Source organism: Pituophis catenifer, unplaced genomic scaffold (genome assembly GCF_029215685.1).
Source record: "Pituophis catenifer annectens isolate HBS135680 unplaced genomic scaffold, rPitCat1.0.hap2 SCAF_3, whole genome shotgun sequence".
Lineage (NCBI taxonomy): Eukaryota > Metazoa > Chordata > Lepidosauria > Squamata > Colubridae > Pituophis > Pituophis catenifer.
The window spans coordinates 176,404,855-176,421,926 of record NW_027256883.1 but is presented as its reverse complement, the minus strand read 5'-3'; the positions used below and the strand labels follow the sequence as shown (position 1 = coordinate 176,421,926).

At 38.5% G+C, this 17,072-nt stretch overlaps 1 protein-coding gene across 1 annotated transcript in view; it reads right to left on the bottom strand.

Annotated features, from left to right (window-relative positions):
* The window catches only part of TAFA3 (TAFA chemokine like family member 3), a 107,635-nt gene that overhangs the window by 38,136 nt on the left and 52,427 nt on the right, over nt 1-17,072 (bottom strand). The window contains exon 3 of the mRNA XM_070939838.1: nt 15,362-15,477. Within this exon, the coding sequence (XP_070795939.1) occupies nt 15,362-15,476 (115 nt within the window). The 5' untranslated portion in view covers nt 15,477. The remainder of the gene's footprint in view (nt 1-15,361; nt 15,478-17,072) is intronic.

Sequence of the window (17,072 nt, the reverse complement as noted above, 5' to 3'; positions counted from 1 at the left end):
TTATTATCAAGAATACAGGTAGTCCTCCACTTACAACAGTTCATTTAATGAATATTCGAAGTTACAATGACATTGAAAAGTGTGATTTATGACCATTTTTCACACTTACGACCCCAGCAGCATCCCCATGGTCACATTATCAAAATTCAGACACTTGAAAACTGACTCATATTTCTGATGGTTGCAGGATCCTGGGGTCACCTTTTGCGACCTTCTGACAAGCAGAGTCCATAGAGATGGCTTATTCACTTAACAACCATGTTAATAGCTTAGCCACTGTGATGATTCAGATGATTCACTTAGTAACTGTGGCAAGAAAGGCTGTAAAATGAGGCAAACTCACTTTAACAAATGTCTCTCTTAGTAATATAAATTTTGGGCTCAATTGTGATTATAAGTTGAGGACTACCTATATTTAAATCAGTCATCACTCTGGACATTTTAACTGTGATTTTTGTGGTTGTTTTATTGTGCTTATTAATAAAGGAAAACATTTGTAGCTCAAGGTTGAAATGAGGGATCTTCCTGAGCTTAGTTTTCTTGCAAACGTTTCATTACTCAATGATATTACCTTGTTTGGGTAATGAAATGTCTGCAATAAAACAACCAAGCTCTGAGAGAACCAATGACCCCTTATTGTAAACAATATATTTGAGTGACTTGGTGGTACCCTGTTTTCCCCAAAATAAGACATGCCCTGATAATAAGCCCAATCGGGTTTTTGAGCACATGGCAATAAGACCAAGCGCTTATTTCAGGAGTCAAAAAAATATAAGACAGGGTCTTATTTTGGGGGAAACACGGTACATGAATCCAGCAAATAGACAGACAGTCCATGGTAACACTTTAGCATCGTTTCCTCATCCACTACAGAGAGTCCTCGACTTACAACAACAGTTCATTTAGTGACCATTCGAAATTACAACAGCATTGAAAAAAAGTGACTGATGACCACTTTTCATAGTTATGAATTCAGATGCTTGGCAACTGTTTCATACTTATGACCATTGCAGTGTCCTGGGGTCGTATGATCCCTTTGCGACGTTCTGACAAGCTAAGTCGATGGGGAAACCAGGTTCACTTAACAATGGTGTTACTAATTTAACAACCCAGTGATTCACTTTACAACTGTGGTAAAAAAGTCATAAAGTGGGACAAAACTCCCTTAACAAATTTCTCACTTAGTAACATAAATTTTGGGCTCAATTGTGGTCGTAAGTTGAGAACTACCTATATGGCCTTTAAAGGATTACATATAAATGTGTATATGAAATATATCAGTGTAGGTGCTAAGAGTCGACACCAACTTGATGGAACATAATCAATGTGTACACACACAGACACCAGGATGTCACAGTAGTTAAGATCCTGAACTAGGAGCCAACAGACCCAAATTCTAGTTCTCTCTTAGGCAATAAAGTTGTCTGGATGACTTTAGCCCAATTATTACAGTATTTCTCATCCCTAGATTGGAAGTATGAAAAACATTTAAGTACTAACCTACAGCATGATAAGATTATGACCCATAACTTTCAATGAAGCAGCTTTTAGCCTGCAGTCGATTGTTTTGGGCTGACCACCTCTCTCACACACATTTACACTTATAATCACAGTGCATCTCCTGATCACAAAAACGCTACCTACACCTATTCTATATAGTCCAGGTCAAACAGAAAAGACTCCAAGGTTGTTTTACCATGTCAGATAAACCAATTAACCAAAGGCAATAAAGCTTAAGCCCAGAATAAAACTTGAGGTGCTTTTTATTATTATTAATCAGTGGTTTTAAGATTGAAAGGCACAATAGTATATCAGGTCTACTATATACACAGCTGCTTCCTCCTCCTTCTAATATATTTCATATCAGAAACCTTGAGATGGCCTTGCCAGCCAACCTGCATTTGAAGCTAACAAATATATTGCTTTTCAGAATGAAAATATTACTGCTGCCCAAGACTAGTACGGATGTGAACAAATGATGTGGGCAGCAAGCAGCTGAACTCAAAGTCAGTGAGTCTTTTAAATAGTTTTTTTTTTAAGTTATAGAGTTAAACTTCTAAATGGGAATACTATATATGTCTAAACTCCAGATTTCCATTAAATTGTAAATTCTCAGAGAACATCCTCTCTACATCCAGGTACTCAAAAACACCAACAGTTGGCCCTGTAAATTCATTATGAATAATTAATGAAGTAACAGAACCTTAATAAACAAAAATATTTTAATCAGTTCTGTGATTATTCTCAGTTATCAGATTATTCTCAGATTATCAGTTCAAAATTCTGTGAAGCTGCCTTCAATTAAGAAATGTCCTAAATTCCCTTAGGGATGGGAATATATACAGGTTCATTTTTGCAATGAGAAGCATACTGTGTACTTCTCTCCTTTGTGTCACCTCTGAAATCAATCAAAGTTTCAGCTCAGTTTTGCATACAGACAGCTGCACAGTCAATCCCAGGTGGGTGAGGTTTTTCCTTTAAATAAAAATTTATGTATTTTAACATTTAACAGGAACCGTTTGATCAAGAAATCTTTCTTGAAATAAAAGATAGCTCTATACCTGCACAGAGATCTTAAAGCCCATTACTATATTCCTTTTATCCATTATCGTATTTACCTAAAAGGAATATAGTTTTCCATCTCTGCCAAGTAATTTATCTATAAAATAGTAAAGTCAGCAGGTTCACTAAAAATATCATAGCAAAGAAGGATGCTGTTTGCTATCTGATCTTCCTTAAATTCAGAATCATCTTCCTTTTAAATAAATATGTATATAAACAATTGTCATGCTCTGTCATATCACACTTTCAAATGTGATAGCTTTTTTGAGACTAGCTGAAATTGGACTGCCACTGAAAAGAAAAACAAGATTTGTTTTTGAATGGGAGACCACCTGGAAATTCAAAGATTATTTGTTAGAATCAAAAGTGAAGAGAAACAAACAAAATGTTCAGTAAGAAAGCAACAGAAAACTCTTTCTATTCCATTATCAAGGACGCTGCATAGATACAGTCAACAGAAATCAAACCCAACATGAAATTATGTATACCTTATTTTCATTCATTCATTCATTCATTCACAGTATATTGTGCATATGAAGTTTTATTTCTTAGAACCCCAAAAATCACCAACTAGAACCTGGTACAAAAGTGGAAGACTTCTGAACACAAGATCTTTCTCAGAACATCTCTGCCAAGTGTAGATTCCAATCCATTCATATAAAAATCCATTCCTAATTTTCCCAAGCTTTCCTTAAATGAATAGTACCAATCCAAAAAGAAATAGCAGTGACAAACTCAGACTCAGAAATACTTGTAAAGTATGCAAATATATGGCAAATCATATATATATGATATATATGGCAGTGAGTTGAAGAATCTTGCTGTGATTTTGAATGGATAGAATCATTTAGTAGCACTTCCCATATTTAGCATGTTGCATAAATGTTTAAAATAAAATAGTTTTTGTTCTGTATTACCCAATTCCAGTAACATGATGTACAAACTGGCAAACTAATTTTTATCCTGTTGTCTTATGGTAGGAGAGATAAAAGGAGAGAAAAGCAACAAAAAAAGGAGCTGATCCATCTACAACAGTGTCAAACTTGATTTCTCTGAGGGCCGCATCAGGGTTGTGTTTGACCTTGTGGGACTGGGGTGGGCGAAGCCAGGGTGGGCATGGTCAGCTCAACATTGACACGTCAGGGCACCAGTGGTGGCCCGAGCACTCTGCCAGCAAAAACAGGTTCTCGAGCTCCGTTTCCAGCTGTGATGGCCTCCTGCAACCTTCTGCCAGCAAAAATGGAGCTCGGGAGAGCCGTGTGCAGCCATTTTCACTGGCAGAGGCACTGCGGGGCTGGTCCTTTGCTGTTTCCAGGGCAGCCCCGCGGGCCAGATCTAAGCACACCGCGGGCTGAATCTGGCCCGTGGGCCTTGAGTTTTACACCCCTGGTTTACAATATCTGGAATCGACACAAAAGTCAAACCAAACAAGGAATTAAAAATAGAACAGTATAATGATGAAGAGGGGTTGCAGCAGACAAAAAACAACAACAATAACAACAAAACAAAATAAAACAAAATGATGAAGTAGGAAAAACAATGTTATAATTATATAATAGTTTTACAATTTACAATCTACAATATTGGGCATTCTACAGTGTGAAACCATCACATATAATTTTCCAATCCCCATTTCGTAGCCCCAGAGAACATGCAGTACTTCTAAAACAATAAAATTAAATGAACAACTTTGAGCAAAGTATGTTTGGCCATAGTAAGATACACATCTGTGAAGCAAAACATGTCCACTTGAAACCTTAAAACCTATTCCTTTCCCTAATCCACTAAAATCCACAAACTTTTCCAGGTGCTCCTACCCACTTATATCATTGCAGTTTTGACATAACCCCACATCCCCTCCAAATGCATGTATCAAGGTAATGTGTGGTTGCTAAATCTTAGTTGAATTTATAGGCTAAATAGAATAAATATCTCTATTTCTAGTGGAAAGAGCTGTGATACCTTAAGATCTTTATAACAGACCTGTTCTTGTTTTTGATCAGAGAAAAGACAGGATAGCTCCTAGTTTATTCACCACTTGAATTGCCCAACTACTGAATGGCAGGAGAAGTTTCATGTCTTCCTTGATGCAAGGCAGTGCAGAAGCACTATTAAATGTGCTAAAGCACGTTAGCATATCTTCTCCATATATGAGTCAAATGAACCTGCAAAGATGGAGCGCAGTGGACCACATGGTTAGAACTCTAGGCTGACAATCAGCTACCCTGTGTTCGAGACCCAAATGCTGCTTTGTGATGAGATGAGCTCCTGTTATTCGCTCCAGCTCCTGCCCATCTAACAGCTTGAAAGCAAGTAATCTCAAGTAGATAAATAGATACAATTTTGGTAGCAATTAACATGAAAGGAGCCCAACCAAGTATCCCTTGGGCAACAGTGATGTCACCATCTAATCCTTTCAACCCAAAGTGCCTCAGCGCTTCTGATGTGAAAGCAGGAGCAACCTGCAGAAAAGCACTGAATGCCAGCAACATAGAGACAAGGCAAAGGCCATTCCCACAGGCCAAATGAGATGACCTGACAGGTTCTCTGTTTCTTTATAGCTAGGGTCTTCCAAATGTCTTAGACTGAATGGACTTTATCACAACTATAACACATTATTTCAACCCGCTGGCTAGAGTATGCGTACGTTATAGCCTAACATGTCAGAGGATACAAAATTGGGGAAGATTTCTTTCCAATATATAATTGTAAACTTTCTCACTATTACATTTCTTTCTCTTTCTTAGTTTAACCACGACATTGCTAATCAATCTAATCCTCTCAATAGTAGGATTTGATATTTGGCAGAATTCAGTTTTTTAATTACTTGATAATCAATTCTAAAATCAGACATTACTAAGTTTCTCTAAAGCAGATTGCCAAATAAGAAGTCTGTGTTCCACACTTGGCTCTTATACCTTGCTACTGCTAATATTCAATGAATAATTAAAGTTTTAAACTCATTTATGCTTGAACATATTCAATGATTATCAGAGGAACAAGTAATGTTTTTATTGCTTGCCATTACTACGTCTTAACTAAATGTAGAGAAAAGAAGAGAGTTATCAACTTTTCATATCAGCTTTGCAGAGTATATTACAAATCCTTTATAAAATGGTAATTTTACTCATCTCTTTCACCACAGTTTATATAAGTTTATAACTCAGTGAATGTCTGTCATGCTGGTAAGATGCTATTACATAGCCATAAATAAAGCCATTCAGATCTGTATATGGAGAGACACAATTGTGTGTAAAAAATATGTCCATTCTATTTTATTCTATGTATTCAGAACTGGAAATTCACTTCAAATCAAGGTTTTATTACTAGTTCTGCTGCTGAATTCATATGGCCATTGAACAACATACACACTTTTGGACACAAAGGATAAAGATAAAGAATAGCATGAAAAAAATAAGTATAAAATATAATAAAGACAAAGTATAATACATGCATAAACAAATATACCTGCATAAGAGACAAAATATTATATTCAATCATCAATAATTTCTGTTCAAGAGGGAAATAAATTTTCAACAGAATTTTCTTCCAAGCTTCCAAATTCTAATCAAAACAATCTTTATACATTATACATTGGTATGTTTATATTAAAAAATATTTAATGCCTTCACCAGAAAATACTGAAAAAAGCTGACAACTTCACATATATTTTCTACTTGCTAAGCCACACTTGTTCTTAGCCAAAAGGCTGAGAAGTGATGACATGATAAAATGGCTAAACAAACCAAATCACCCTCCCCCCAAAAAATAGGCGACCGAAGCATCGTCCTCTGCTCTATGCAGACGATGCTGTGATCCTTTCCAGGACTCCTGTAGGCCTTAAAAGAGCCTTGCAAGCCCTTCTCCAGTACTATAAAAACAATAAACTGGACATAAAATATGAGGAAACAAAGATTATGACCTTTGCAAAAAGGCCAAAACTTTATTCATGGTATCTAAATGGCCACAAAATAGAGCAAGTAACCACCTTCAAATACCTGAGGGTGGTAATTCAGGCCAACGGTTCAAGAAAAGCACATGGAGAAGATGCAGCAGCCTTGGGCCAAAGATCAGTGAGCACTATTCTTAATTTTTTCCATACAAAGGGAGGATACTATGTCCCAGCTGCTATTTAGCTTTTTGTGGCCAAGTCACTAGCTCAGCTCCTTTATGGGACCTTGCTTGGACTGTCAGCTTCACGTTTTACATCATTAGAAATAGTTCAATCCAAATTCATTAGATCAATTCTTCAGATGTCATGTTGTGTCTCAAATGCACTTCTGCGTCTGGAGACAGGATTGATAAAAGTCGAAACAAGAATCTGTATAGCATCTTTAAATCTCTGGCTAAAGCTTAACTTCTTTCCGCAAGGTCTTGCTCCATTAATCCTCCAAGACAAATTCTCTTCATCATGGATCAAGGCTGTCGAGTCCAATCTTGCCAAATTAGGTTTCTCCCCAGCTTTAATACTCAAGATGGACTATGATCTAGCAAGACAAACCTTGCCACAAAGGGTGGAGGACATTGAGAGGCAGGCGCACTTAGAGAAAGCTCCGCTGTTTCTGGCTCCAGATGCCACTAGATGTGTTGTTGCTCCTGCCAGCTATCTTAGTCAGTTGGAATCAGCAAACCACCGAAAAGGATTTGTACTTGCATGGTGCCATGCACTTACATCGGCCGTTCTGTATGGCAAGTATAAAAGAATACCATTCACGGAAAGACTGTCCCTGAAGCTCAGGAGAGGTGGAGACTGTGGGACACATGCTCCTTAGATGTACGGAGATTATAAAACATATAAAACATATTCTGCCAATAACTGCAAAGTATCTTGGCCACGCTGACACTATCTTCAGTGGCTGCTTAAGGTTGAACAGGCCAAAACTACAGCACAGGTGGTCAGATTCTGTGCAGCAGCACTGGGGATTCGTCGCAAATACATGTCTTCTTCACCATAGCGATGTATATAACAACTGTGGCTAACCCTTGCACTGCTTAGCCATTCCCCTTTTAGCGTTGAACCCACAATAGGCCACAGAGTTTAGAGATTGCAATAACTGTATAGTCAGACCATGTAAAATGGACACTGGATTTTATTATAGATTTAGCGGTCATTTATTATTTTAAACTAGAAGTCTTAAGTGTATATATACTGAGTGTTTTTATTTGTTTCTGGTCTAAGACTGTAATAATAAAATTGAAATTACTTGCTAAGCCAGAAGAAAAATAGAAGGGATGACAGTTATAAAACAGTTCCTGGAATAAATGAAATTGATGAAAGCTGCCACACATTATAATGGGCGGGGGGGGACTCCCCACCTTATAGTAAAACTAGTTGATACCCCTGCAGTGAAGAAGGGGATGCAATAGAGCATGTCCCATTATCATTTATGTATATTCTGACAAAGTGAACTAATAAAAACAAAAATCCTGGAAGGGTATATGCATTAGTGCTTGTCACAATGGAAAATACTTGGTATTCTGATTATGTCTTCACAATTTTTAGCATCCAATATTTTAAACACAGAACTTAAGGGCTACTTACATGCACTTTGAAAATAGAAATAGAAAAGTATGGACAACTGCAAACCCACCCAAGTTAAGCAGTACATTTCACCACCTTGATTCAGTGATGATGCTTACTTTATAGCATCCCCTAATTCTTCTCTAAAATTAACATCTACGATTGAAAATGTTTTATTTCACATTTTCCTTAAAGGATGTATTTATCCAGTGAGGGTTTTACTAAACAAGCTGAGGTTCTTGGAAAAGAAAAGGAGGGACAGCCAATGTTTTCATACTTTTCTTCTCCAGCACATCGTTTATGCAGCAGGGAACATCTCCATTGCATGTTATGAGTTGTCTTTCACCAAGAATCCTGCAATTCTCAGCTTGACTTCCAAGGTCATACTATCTTGGAAAATAATCCCCTTCCCCCAATATTTTGACTTTGAATTATTTTATAAATCAATTTGTGAGAGTTGAAGCAGGGGGGAATTAGGGGACAGGATGAGTTCTTCAGGCATCAACTTTCTGTTAAAGCGTTTTTGTTCAAAATGTGTGTGTGTGTGTGTGTACTGTATAATTCTTGTTGCTTGCACTTGCAGACATCTCATTATCCAATATGTATATATGTAAATCTACATATATCGTCTTCTATTGGATTTTTTTTTCTAAACCAGTTTTCTGAATTTGGATCTATTAGGCAAAACGGAAGGAGTTCAAAGAGAAAGCCTGACACTACAGCTTCTTTCATCAAACAATTGCATTTAAATAAGCATATCAAGAAAATTGAATCTTAAACTCATTAAGGCAACCAATTATTAATTTTAAACTCGAGAATGTCCAAATCAGCAAATTCTGCTAGTGATCATTGCTTTCATCACAGTATTTTTTTATTTTTATTTAAAATTGTCTAAATGGCTTTTTAAAGGTAGTTGCATTTATTTATTATTATTTATTTATTTATTTATTTATTTATTTATTTATTTATTATTTATTATTTATTATTTATTATTTATTTATTTATTTATTATTTATTTATTTATGAATGAATGAATGAATGAATGAATGAATGAATGACATTTCTATACCGCCCTTCTCCCGAAGGACTCAGGGCAGTGTACAGCCATGATAAAAATAATACCAACACAAAAATTAAAAACAATTTAAAATAATTTAAAGCATTGGCCATATTTAAAACCCCTAACTAAAACCCCTTTAAAACCATTTAAAACCCACTTAAGTTAATTCATTCGGTCAGGCCGGCTTGCTGAAACAATAAAGTCTTCAGTGCACGACGGAAGATGCGGAGGTCGGGGATCCTCCTTATGTCCAGGGGCAGCTCATTCCATAGGGCAGGAGCCCCCACAGAGAAGGCTCTCCCCCTGGGGGATTGCCAGCCGATACTGTTTGGCCGATGGCACCCTGAGGAGGCCCTCTCAGTGGGAGCGAATCCGGCGGTGGGAGGCATGCGGTGTCAGAAGGCAGTCCTGTAAGTATCCCGGTCCTAAGCCATGGAGCGCTTTGAAGATGGTGACTAGCCCTTGAAACGCACCCGGAAGACCATTGGGAGCCAGTGCAGCTCGCGCAAGAGAGGTGTTACATGGGAGTGACAGGTCACCTCCATAACGACTCGCGCGGCCGCGTTCTGGACCAGTTGGAACCTCCGGGTGCTCTTCAAGGGGAGCCCCATGTAGAGAGTGTTACAGTAGTCCAGACGCTGCTTTGGTCTCTAGGAAAATGTTTATTACATATTCAGAGGCACATATACATAGACACATATGCACACATATCCCTATTTCAGTCATAGAATATTCAGCAGACACTGCAGCTGAACAAAAATTAAAATCATAAAATACAAATCAGTCTTTATATGCTCAGAAACTAATGTGTAAGAGAAATCCACATATTTAAGAGCTACTTGTGATTTACTATTAAAATCCAACATATACTTAACATTTATTTACTTACTTACTTACTTACTTACTTACTTACTTACTTACTTACTTACTTATTTATTTATTTATTTATTTATTTATTGTTTAAATTTGTATACCGCCCTTCTCCCGAAGGACTCAGGGCGGTGAACAGCCAAAATTAAAATACATACAATATAAAACTTAAAATAATTTAAAACAGAATTAAATCGAATTTGCCTTCCCAAAAATTAAAACCCATTACCCTTAAAATAACCCATTAAAATTTTAAGCCAGCCCAGCTTGCTGAAATAGGAAGGTCTTCAAAGCTTGACGGAAAGTACGGAGGTCCTGGATCAGTCGTATTCCTGGGGGTAGCTCGTTCCAGAAGGCGGTGCCCCCACAGAGAAGGCTCTCCCCCTGGGGGTCGTCAGTCGACATTGCTTGACCGACGGCACCCTGAGGAAGCCCCCTCTATGGGAGCGAATTGGCCAGTGGGAGGTTATCGGTGGCAGAAGGTGGTCTCGTAAATAACCGGGCCCTAAGCCATGGAGCGCTTTAAAGATGAGAACCAATACCTTGAAGCGCACCCGGAAGACCACCGGAAGCCAATGCAGCTCGCGCAGGCAAGGTGTCACATGGGAGCGCCATGTCGCCCCCATAATTACCCGCGTGGCCGCATTCTGGACCAGCTGGAGCTTCCAAGAGCTCCTCCAGGGGAGCCCCATGTAGAGAGCACTGCAGTAGTCCAGGCGAGAGGTGATTATATTATATACATAAATTGTCTCACTCATCCTGAGAAGCATAGTGTGTGTGTATGTGTGTATTCCATATGATGGAATAAAAATTGCTGAACTATCATACTGTTTTAACATTACAATTCTGTTCCGTCTTAAAATATGTTGGCCTCATGCATCACATTCCCCTAAATCAAATTGTTGCCTCTTATTCTAAGGAATTTCTTGACAAATTTCATGAAGAGGATAATTTAGTGAAACTGAATGTCATAAACAAATTATAATCTCTCTAAAATAATTCCAGACATTATTATAGAAATTTATTTTCATATGCACCTGGCAATAAATTAGGAAGTGAAGAAAGAAAATAGATTCTCGGTGGTTATTTGAAATGGGACTATGTGCTGGTTTTAGGTAAAATATTAGAATTGATTTATCTATGGAAGGGCATGAATGGTAAAAATAGAATACAGAATAGAGTAGTATACATGGAATCACATTTCATCTTTTTCTTCTCCCATATATTAGGGGGAATATTCCTTAAGGGAGGGAGGGAGGGAGGGTTCCTTTCTATGGGGGGGGGATTATCACACACATCCCAAACCATTAAATCCTGATCCCCTTGCACATAAATTTCCTATACATAATGTAGGCACCACTACTGAAAACTGGGATCTTCAGAATGCCATTCTACTGTCATCTTGGAAAGCCATAGCCACAGGAGTAAATATACTCATTTGAGGATGCATTGAAGCAATGCATGCCTGAGCAACACTTTTAATTTTATTTCGTTCCATTCATCCTTGGAAATACTTAGGAAGACTAATATCAGTTTCTAGGCAAAACTTCCTTCCACATATTTATGAAGCTGAGATTTAAAAAAAAACAAAAAACATTTTACAGTGCAACATCATCGGTGCCTCCAGCTTCTCTTGCAACTATTTCCAAGTACTCCCATTAGTAATTGCAGCATATGCTAATACATTTCAAAGAAAATATAGAACTATTGCACAACTCCTGAAACATCTTTTCAACACTGTTGTGTCTTTCACAGCACACAAAAAGTAGAACCAGCCTTCTGACATAGGTCATTAAACACAAAAGCAGTTTGGAAGAATGCCTCATGTATGAAAGCCAAAAATGCAGCCGAACCGGAGTTCATAGGTTCTTCTATTGTTAAAAAGCTCTGTTGCATCAAAAGCTGTTATGGTCAGAAAAGAGGCAGTGAAGCAGAATTACTTTAGAAGTATCACTTTTATGCAGATACAAGTATGCAACAGACATGAGTGGAATTCAAATCTGAATTTCTTAGCCCAATTTCCATCAGCTCTTTCTCATCAAGCGAGAGGCTTTGCTTTCAAATGAGAATTAGAAAATAGCTTGTATACGAAAAATGACAGAACTATATTTACAACTCAAAAGACTACAATGCAGTTATGCCTTTGAGACTCAAGCAGCATTTGCTTTTTCTCTCTCTCTTCAGACAGGTACTTATTATGCCTTTCCTGATCAATCTCTTCCTCCCTCTGCCTTTTCCTGCTCCCTTTACATATCCCTCCCCATATGCCCACTTTTTATGTAATCCTACCACATTCCAGGATACACACTAGATAGCAGCAATGGGATTTAGGCTCCTGCAAGCAAACCAAAAAGGCTCCCCTGCCCTTATAGACAAAACTATTTTCCTAACTACTCTAGGTGATTATTCACTTTTAATTGCTTCCAATAGCAGGAAGCCACACAGGAAAGCAAGGTTCAGACAGAAGTCCTCTGCAGTAATTAATCCCTGAACTTTCCTCTCCTTGCAGGTCACAGTAGAGAATTCAGGCATGGCAGAATATATTTTTAACATAAAAGATAAATTAATACTATTGTGTTAATTATGTAATACTTAAAAGTACTTTTCGGAATATAAGACACACTTTTCCCCCCCTCACAAAAGAGGGTGGAAATGTTGGTGTGTCTTATATACTGAATACAGCCATTTTGCGGCTTCTGAAATCCCACCCCATGAATCCCATTTTTGCCAAAAACAGGCCTGTTTTTCATAAAAATGGGAAGTGCAGAGAGTTTGGGAGGCCTGCAGAGTGCTCCTGGGGGCTGGGGAGGCCAAAAATGCAACACGTGGAGGGTTTGGGAGGCCAACAATGGGCCTGTTTTTTTGCAAAAATGGGGCCTGCAGAGGGTTTGGGGGGCTTGCAGAGTGTTCCTGGGGGCTGGGGAGGACAAAAATGTGACACATGGAGGGTTTGGGGGTCAAAAATGGGCCCGTTTTTTGCTAAAATGGGCCCGTTTTTTGCAAAAACGGGGCCTGCGAGGGTTTGGGAGGCCTGCAGAATACTCCTGGGGGCTGGGGATGGCACAAACGTGACACGTGGTTTGGGAGGCCAAAAACAGGCCCTTTTTTTGTGAAAATGGGCCCATTTTTTACAAAAACAGGGGCATTTTTGCCCTCCCCAGCCCCCAGGAACACTCTGCAGGCCTCCCAAACCCTCTGTAGGCCCCATTTTTGTGAAAAACGAGCTTGTTTTTGGCATCCCAAACCCCCCATGCATCATAATGGGATGCACAGAGGGTTTGGGAGGCCTGCAGAGTGCTCCTGGGGCCAGGAGGGCAAAAACTTTTTTTTTCTTGTTTACCTCTTCAAAATTTTGGTGCGTCTTATACTCTGGTGCATTTTATAGTCCGAAAAATATGATAATTAAAATTCCACCATACAGCTTTTATCCTACAAACACCTGAAGTTCAGCCGATCATCAGTTAACACCCTTATAAACTTCTAATTTATGTTGGTCATACCATAAGCAATGATGCATTCCTATACTTCAGTAAAAACTAAAAATTTATAGCGCTGCTTTTTAAATTTTATATCTATTTGGTTTTGTTTTGCTCATTTGCAAATCCTAGGCTTAACTAATTGCTAACTGACATTACTTGGTTTCATTACAAAGGGGCTCTCAAAAATCTTCCCTTAATTACCAGTATCAGAAGGAATATCCTGAATATCCTTCTATCTTGAAGGAAGAAAAAAGTTCGGATGAAATGAACTTGAATGAAAGGACTTGACGGTCAATTTTCAAAGTCCAGCTCATTTTGAGAGCATATGGTATGGGAAAGCACTTTGACAGAAATAGTCCTTAGGCAGCATACATTTGTAAACCAGAGGAAACATGAAAGAGGAACTCAGCTGGAAACTAGATTTCCCCCATCAATGTTTATTCAGTTGGTTGCCTGAATAAATCCTGAACCAGGAGTACACAACTCTCAGAAAAAGACGGGTGAAATAATACAAGTATATAAGTTAGCCCTTTGGAACAACCTCTGCCCTGACACCCTTTTAGTTTTCCAGAGGGCTGTGAAGGGGGAAAACTATATCTTCCCTAAGCATTGGGCAAGGACGGGGGTTGAGCTGTGAGGACACTTGGTCTGACACCTGGGGAGAAGGATATTTGTTTTTAACCATGTCTTCATAGAATGTTGTGAGCCACATAATCATTATATGGGATAGGCAGCCATATATGCCCTATAAATAAATAAAAATTACAGGCTGAGGCAAAGAGGCAGTCCCGGAACCAGTGAAATCTGGGGGCTGGGCATGGGACAGAATGTATCTGCCCTCAGTGTGGAAGGGATTGCCACTCTCAAATTGGCCTTTTTAGTCACACACTACATGCTGTTTTAGGACCTCTTTCCAGAACACGATACCATAGTCTCTTGAGACTGAAGGATGCCAATGATGAATGAAAATTACAATTTTCTTATATTAATATAGTGAAAGGATTATTCTCCTCTCCAGTCATGTTATCATATTCCATTTTGTCATACGTAGAATTAGAGTTGATAACATTTGGAGGTTTCTGAGAATTGTACTCAAGTCTTCCGGGGACACATTTGGTCTTGGCAATCTCAGGTTATACCACTCTGTCCTAAGTACATATGGTGATGTTTTTTATGATATCCTTGTTTACAAGTGGGGCCCCAAATGAGTTATACTCATGTGGAAATTCAGATAACTACCTTATATGAAATACTTAATCCACCTAAATTCTATCTGTTAAGGGGTTTCTTCAGGAATTCTGACTAGCATCTTTCCAATCAAGGGAAGATCCCCAAAACTGAACCTGAAAGCTTCTGCTTGAGAAGCAAATGTTTTAACACCAAGGAGAAAAGCAGGCTGTTCCCTTTCTCTGTGACTATCAAAAGCCTGCACTATTTGAAGATGTGTGAGAACAGATTAGGTGTAGATCATCATGGGGAATATCTATGTGGTTGCTAGAAATCGAAAACAACTTGATGGCACATAATCAATCAATGAATTAAAAAAACATCCATACCTTTTTTCATTCTGAGAGAATGAACTGTGAGTAAGAAATGTTATAATAATGGGTCTAATAATGGGGAAAATTCAACCAAGAGTCTATCATGACACTACACACAGAATCTAAACACAGCCAGATTAATAGAATACCACAGATACAGCTAGTCAAAAGCTAGGTACTGACAAACTTGACTATTAACAAAGCAAATTAACACTTCTGACAACTGTAGTTGCAATATCTCTGGAAGGCAGCAGAAAGAGAGAAAAAATGAAGTACAGTGTTCTATTAAACACTGCAGATATACAATAAAAGAAATAATTTGACTTACCTGAATGGCTTCTGTGATATGATGAGGCCAGTGTCAGCCTTCCCCAAAGCATTATAAGGCAGAGAGAGAGCACCAATACTCCTTTGCTCAAACTTTGGACGTTCCTTTCACTCATTCTGCCATGCAAAAAATAAAATAAAAATGAAATAAATTAAAATGCCTTACATTGGGGATAGAGAACTTTGAGTCAGAAAGGGAAAGAAGAAGATGCACAGTTATAAGATTTGATCAGATTGTTCTTTCTACAAACAGTGAAATTATATTTCAGCATTTCTATATTACAATCTTCCCTAATGACAAATTACAAATATGTTATCCTTTTGCCTGTGAAATAACTTTTGAATCAGCAAGAAATCCCACTGGCAGGATGCAGATTTTTACACCACCAAGTGCTTCAATGAGCTGTATAAAAAACTGTTTCCATGCTTCTGCTAGTAAAAAATAAAACAGTCCTCTAAGCAAAATTCTAAAAATACGAACATAAGGAATATCCAAGCTCACATTTTTTAAGGAAAAGTTTTATTCCCATTATATGTCTGCAATCACACATTCAAACATAGGTATGAAACAGCTCAATGGTTTTGGCAATTTACTGACATGGTGCAACTTCAACTTGACTTCTCTTGCTGCTAATCAATCAATTAGATTGATTAAAGCCAAACTGAATGACAGCCATCTCTGGAAAAATACAGATAGTTGCTTCACTTATATGCAGCAAAAAATGTAACCATATCATTCTCACAAAGGAAGGTATAATTTAAAATAAGTCAGAAATCCATTTATTAATGTGAAAGCAACCATGCCATTATAAAAATGCTTAAAATAAATAAGAAAAGACAAAAGAGGAAACCATAAACCATTAAGTAACAGGAATGTATGAACCTGACAGAGAAAAAGCTGTTCCATGCTGAAGACAGATTAGAATATGGATCTTCTCTAATCTCGTCTAACCCCTACACCATATTGCCCCTAGCCCTTTGAAGTACTCTCCATCAGGAAAAGAAAGCCAACAGCTGAATGCAACAACAGTTACTTCTGCAACTGTATCTAATTTAGAAAATAAGACATTAGATGATCTAGAGTTGTTCTGAATATTAAATGTTCTGGGCCGGGGGTGTCAAACTCAAGGTCCGCGGACCCTGGGCCACAGGGCCAGCCTGAAAATAGCAAAGAACTGACCCATGGTGCCTCTGGCAGCCAAAATACGTGGGGGGTGCCTCCCCCGCACCTCATTTTCAGCCTGAACGACCTCCTGCAGCACTCTGCCGGCCAAAATGGGGCACGGGGGTGCATGGCCCCCACACACCTCATTTTGGCTGGCAGGGTGCTGCAGGAGGCATCCTCCCATCTCCCCTCCCCCCCAGCTGGCCCACGGAGAACTACAATGCTGATCCGGCCTTCAAAGAAATCCAAGTTGACACCCCTGTACTGGGCCATGCAATTCATACATTTTCACTGCAAACTATACACCGTTCATTTGTTTGTTTGTTTGTTTGTTTGTTTGTTTGTTTGTTTATTCAATTTGTATGCCGCCCCTCTCCGAAGACTCAGGGCAGCTCACAATGCATTTAAAATCATTATAAAAAACATTTAAGAATTAAAAACATTAAAAACATTAAAACTCATTCACACCATTCATGGCCGGATCTCGCCGGATCGCAAGAGCGAGATCAATGGCTCCAGGCCTGCCGGAAAAGCCAGGCCTTCACCA